This window comes from Theobroma umbraticum, unplaced genomic scaffold (genome assembly GCF_002168275.2).
Source record: "Theobroma umbraticum cultivar Fairchild unplaced genomic scaffold, ASM216827v3 scaffold_228.0, whole genome shotgun sequence".
NCBI lineage: Eukaryota > Viridiplantae > Streptophyta > Magnoliopsida > Malvales > Malvaceae > Theobroma > Theobroma umbraticum.
In genome coordinates, this window is record NW_018397274.1 from 346,603 (window position 1) to 352,602 (window position 6,000).

The 6,000-nt window shown below is 35.1% G+C and overlaps 1 protein-coding gene across 1 annotated transcript; it reads right to left on the reverse strand.

Moving 5' to 3' along the window:
- Window positions 1-272: 272 nt before the first annotated feature.
- Window positions 273-4,332, reverse strand: GSNAP (gamma-soluble NSF attachment protein). The gene is made up of 9 exons (XM_021442563.2): window positions 4,078-4,332; window positions 3,798-3,865; window positions 3,525-3,609; window positions 3,096-3,254; window positions 2,448-2,585; window positions 1,814-1,892; window positions 1,410-1,489; window positions 1,012-1,141; window positions 273-613 (listed from the first exon to the last, which is right to left on the reverse strand). Exons 1-9 carry the CDS (start codon window positions 4,122-4,124, stop codon window positions 512-514), a joined length of 888 nt encoding a protein of 295 aa, XP_021298238.1. The 5' UTR covers window positions 4,125-4,332; the 3' UTR covers window positions 273-511.
- Window positions 4,333-6,000: the final 1,668 nt, after the last annotated feature.

Genomic DNA, 6,000 nt, shown 5'->3' on the forward strand with positions numbered 1-6,000 from the left:
AAGGATTGCTAAGCAAACCTATTGCATTGGTTTTGAAAAAGTTAAAACTATAACTATGAACAAGCCAACAAGGATGCAGCTGCTAATAACAACTTTCACCAGGTCTGCTGAAAACAGAGATTGCTGAGCAAACCAAATCAGTAACGCTTACATCTCTCATTTCCTTCCTACCAGACATAGCCTCAGTGAATAAAATGCTTTCCTCTGTTTCAATCACCTTTATAAAAGGGAAGTAACAGAAGAATAAATTTCAGCATGGGCAATTGGCTGTGTAGGCCAAGAACTAGGAGTACATTTCCACCATAACAATAAAAAAATTGGAGACTATAGGCACTCCAATCGTATAACAAGCAACTGTTTACAAGATGAACACCATTTAAGTTGGAAAATCATGACAAATTAAGAAAAATTAAACCAAAGATGTTTGTTTGTAATTACATATAAGGATGGTATGTGCACTCGAAGACTCATTGCAAAATGACAAGTGTTATGAATCTTTGTGAAGGTGAATTCAAGTGAGGTCATTTTCATCCAGTTGTTCTTCCTCGTTAGCAGCATCGGTCTTAAACGCACTAACATCACCAGTAGGCAACTTTCTTGCAAGCTTTATGATCTGCAGCCAATTTCATTTCAGTCAAATGTATGCAATTGAGTGAATTGCAAGTCCCACCCCATTGGCTATATCCACTTTCTAAGATTAACATGAAATGCAAATGGATAATTCAAAAGCAATCAAGATTGTCATTAGATTAACATGAGATGCAAGTCCCGCCCCATTTACTATATCCACTTTGTAAGCTTAAATATGTGATTTTAAGTATTGCTGAAGACTGCACAGTTTTAGGCATATAAAACCAGCCATGGTTGCATAAGTCAGATCTATCTTCAATATGTGATTAAGCCCAACCGTCATGTGCAGAAGATAAAATGTCTTAATTATATCATCAACAATGTTATGAGAGAGGATCATGCATTTCCAAACACAAAGGTGCAAGTAGTCAAAAAATTTACCACATTGTCAAGATTGGAAATAGCACTAGACTGAGCCACACGTTTGATTTCTTCTACATCACCTTCCGTATAAGCAGAAAGAAGTTTACTAGCACAGCGGTTCTGATCACTTCCTAAAAACGCATCAATTCTGAAAGATCCAAAGATAATAATATTTTTGATCACCTTTTTCTCACAAGAAAGTCATTATACAGGATAAAGATAGACCCCAAAAAACGAAAATCAAAGTACTATTGATTTGTAGATGCCTTCTGCTACTGCATTAAAGATTGTTGTGCTAACAAGATCAGGTACTTGAAAGCCATAAATCACAGCCCAAAGTTAGTTAATATATGAGTACTATGAATAAGTCAATACATAGTGTTACAAAAAGGTTGCTGAGAGAGAACTGCACTTACTGAGAGCAGTCATTGTAGCACTTTTCTGCTTGCTTGAAGTCATGAGCATAAAGATACACAATAATTGCACTAAGATATGCCTGAAATTTTATAAAAGAAAAAAATATTAGAGTTAATGTTATTTTTATTGGCAAAGCTTCCCTACATTAAAAAAAAAAGACCTGGTGCAAAACAAGTAAAAAGAACAGTAGCCACATCTGCAACAGATGATTGCAAGTAAGGGAGATTTTAACACCACAGACTTTTAAAGACATGCATGGATGTAGAGAGAGGTCAGCAACAATTACCATACTTCTCGAGAAAAAACTATCAGCTGAATTAGAAAACAAAGAGAAAAGGAATGGCGAATGACCGGATACTAGTAATACAAGCAAATGATTTGGGTGCATGATATAAAGCCGCACCTTGCATTGACTATTTCGAGCATTGCACTTGTCAGCTGCTAAGCCCAATCTCAAAAGGAAAGCTGCAGCATCTGTGTACCTGAGGATAACAAAACCATAAATAATGCCCATTCATATTAGGTTTGCTTACATATGCAAACAAGGTAATTTCCTATAAACAGATTTTCCAAATTTACAGGCAGTTCAACACATACAACAGAAATCTTACAAGTGGTCATGAGTCCAGTGCCACCACATGGGCAGTTTCTTGCAAAACCATAAGAACAAGGAAGTACTAATCGGACCCTACAACCAAGCAAAGGCCAAAAATTGGCTTGACAAATAGCATCACAATTCACTAGCTTAAGTCTACTCAACCTGAACTCCCTAGTTCTAGACAGCCACATCAATGCATTTAAAATCTGTATTAGACTACGAACTAATGATGATATGCTTGCAAAAACAAAATCGATGGTCCAGTTTCTGTTCTTTTTCCTCTTTTATTTTCAGAAACAGCAGCATTCAAATTTTAAGAATATATTAGACATATGACGCACAAGAACATCACTTTTATTTTCTCTATCATATAAAGAAGGATTTAATACATATAAACATTATATGTATCTCAATATACTACAAAGAAGCAAACCCTTACTTCTCAAGCTTTACATAAACACTAGTGGCAGCACGATATAGATCAAAGGCCATTTGTTCCCTTCCATCATCTTCAAGAATAACACAAGCATCAGTATACAGTTGAATGGCATCATCAGGCAAAGCATCCTCCAAAGCACTACAAAAGGAAAAAAAAATACTAAAAGAATTAAAAAAAGAAAAATAAACTATGATTGTGATGTCAATGGTCAGGCGGCTGGTAAGCTATATTGATGCATAAGAAAGAAAGACAAAAAATTAAGAAGAGTTTAATTATATTATTTACAATAAACAAGAAAATATCATGAAATAATCCAAAACCAACAAAAGCAATTCTAACTATTAGTTACTAGTGTTTGCCAGCCTATTTGAATCAAATGGCATATTCATATATCCATAATGTGGCGCAACAAGATACTATTATGGCATTGAAAAGTTTAAAGAATTTGACTTCAGTTGACCATATAAGATCAAGCAAAAAACTTAAGCAGTTCAACTTTGATTGAAGTTAAAAAACATTATGTCAAGCTTCCAACAAATGTCTCTAAGCAGGATTACTAGTTGTAATGGCAAATCTCACCTGGAAATCATAGAGCTCAAAAGATGAACAATCCGAATTCCAACAAAAAGGTTTAAGCAATGTCCTTACCGTGCTCCCTTGGCCAGTGCATCAGATGCAGGTTGTGGTCTGTCACACTGCATGTATAGCTCAGATGCCTTTCTATAAAAGTCAATAACTTCAGTCCAGTTGCGTAGTTCCTTTGCTAGAGCAGCAGCAGACTCCATGTGCTTAGCAGCATCCCAAGGCCTGATTTGCTTATAAAGGATGTGACAAGGGAGAAATGTTCACTTCTTGGGCACAAGTGCAGATCCATTCGGAATCGGGCTACAATTGGGGACGTAAACCCTCTCTTATCACATCCCCATCTCAAGATTCAAATTTCTGACCTCCAAGTTGAAGTCTCGAAGTTTTAACCATTTGAGCATGGGATACATGCTAGATAATAATAATAAAAAAAAAGAACAGAAAAACAAAAAAATGAAACAATGAAAAAGTTAAAGAAACTAATAAGGATACGAGGATAGCATCTCTTGTCCTTGTGAAGCTTTCTCGAATGCCACCTTTGCTTTCTCATAATTTCTTGCAACTCGAAATCCATTGGCTACAAGTAGATAAAATCCAAAAAAAAAAAAAATCCAAAAGCATTACCAACTTTGTTCATACAAAAAATCCAATCAATGAAGAAAGGCCCCAAAAGCATGGAAATTACATAGTAAGAATCCAAAAAAAAAAAAATCCCATTTTTCAGATAAAATCTTAGAGGTTGAATAATGGGTTAGATAGCATTACCAGCTTGCTCATACAAAACAGTGGCACTTTTCCAATCAGCACTCCACCTTGTAAGACTCAGCTTTGTTCTACACATACAGACAGAGGAAAAAGAAAAGTTGGGTCAGGCTGATTAATTGACTTTGCCGCCAAACCAATATGATAAATCAACACTAAAAGGGATGGGATCGGATATCAAATAAAAAAGTTGAAATCCAAGAATCTTAAGTGGTAATTTACAACACATTCTTCTACAAATATACAAGTAAGATATTTGTAAAGAGAGGGGAGAGAGGCTTACAGCTTGTCGGCTTTGGAGATGAGCTTGTTGGGATCGGAAGTGGACATGGCGTCGGAGTGATTGGAATTGGACGGAACCTATAAAGTAAAACTATAAAAAGTGTAAAACCAATCCACCCGCCTCTACTCTCTGAACTAACTTTGGTTTCAAACTTTTGGATTAGCTTTGGGTTTAGAATTTGGGGGTTGGCCCTGATGCTTCATCCCCTCCTTCCCTTCCCATTCAAGCATGGGTTCGGGTATCCGGACCTACTTGTCTCAATATAAAAGAACTCAAGCGGGTTTGAGACGGGTCTAAATAAAGAGCTTGCTACCCATTTCGAATTCGAGATTTAATACCGACTGCTTTTTAGTTATTTAAATTTTGATTTTAAAATTTTATTTGTTGTTAATTATGAATTTTAATTTTCGTTTGATTAGATGTGAGTAATTCTTTGTTTTTTTTTTTAAGTTTTGAGACTTAAAAATTGAGTATTTATCGGATAGTACTTATTGAATTTGGATAAGATTGAAGTAATAATTTTTTAAAATTAAAAAAATATTTATAAAATTTGAGTGTTTAGATAAATGATAAAATTTGAAAATAAAAAATAAAAAATAATTAATATCTTATTATTGTTATTCTTAACCCTCATTTCCTTGATAAACATGAAGCATCAATGTATTTGGACTTAACATTTTCCTCAAGTCATCCACTTTTAGTTGAAAGTTGTAAATATCTTACGGTATAAAATTATACAATTGTAATATTAATTTAAAAAATCAACATAAAATCAATACATAAATATCTTTTCTTTTAAAAATTATAGAATAAAAATAAAATAAAACACAATTTAAGATGAATTTGAGTAATTTTATATGTTTTCCTGTGTGTGTAAATAAAAAAACACAAAAATATCTATATTACTTATATATAACGACAATATATACATTACTTGGAGAAAATTAACTCACTAAAACCGCATAAAAAAATCAAATGAGTTACATAAATAATATAACACTAATTAATTATTTTTTTCATTACAAATTAAAATTTGAATATAATTTTAATAGGACATGAAATAAGTAGAGATGTCCATAAATCAGACCAAACTTCGTGTGCCAGAAGCAGAGTAGGAAATTCATCTCACAGAGGTCAGGTTAGCACGCTTGTTAAGAGGGTGGCTCTGATGCACCAGGTGGTAAGGCGGTTCGAGAAAGGGATCAGAAGGCCCGAGCCATCCCTCGAGGTTCACCCTGCAATGTTTAGAAAGCTGATCCATGATGGTTCCACTGCATTATGCCCTTGGACTGAATCAATCACTTGGCAGTACTTTAATAGCAATTGATGGAAGTCATTTGTAACTATAATAGGAGTCACAAAGAAGGAAGCATTATTTTTCTTGTAAGAAGGTTGTCCTTGTTCTTCCACTAGATTGAAAGGCAATGTGTGCATTGGCCGAACATGTCTAAGTCAACACGTACATAGGCGCAAAATCATTGCATCTTCCTGGCTGGCAATCACTCAGAAATTCATCAAAACAATTTATCTCTTCAAACCCACAATTCATTTCACCCTTCTTTCTTCATCTATCAGATATTTTCATCATGGGAAATTTGTGCTCAGTCTCAATCTCAATGGAGGGCACTGTCTCTCGTTGCTGGGATTGCGTTGCTCGACAAGCAAGTTACACATGCAAGCTTGAAGATAATCTTAAAGCTCTGAGTGTGGAAGGGGCCAAACTGAAAGCTCGAAGGGATGACGTGAACCGGAGGGTAGATCTTGCTGAACAACAACGTATGAAGCCGCTCAACGAAGTTCAACTCTGGCTTTCAAGTGTGCAGACTGCGGAAGCAGAAGCTGAGGTGTTGATCAAAGATGGTCCTCAACAAATTCAGAAATTATGTTTTGCTGGCTGCTTCTCCAAGAATTGTAAGTCTAGCT

Bases quoted from the DNA above. Each gene is read 5' to 3' on its own strand.
- GSNAP (XM_021442563.2), bottom strand. From the start codon at position 4,124: ATGTCCACTTCCGATCCCAACAAGCTCATCTCCAAAGCCGACAAGCT. The intron at 3,610-3,797 runs GTAATGCTATCT...ATCTACTTGTAG, and splicing joins TGTTTTGTATGAGCAAGCTG to CCAATGGATTTCGAGTTGCA. The intron at 1,490-1,813 runs GTGCGGCTTTAT...ATAAAATTTCAG, and splicing joins CTCGAAATAGTCAATGCAAG to GCATATCTTAGTGCAATTAT.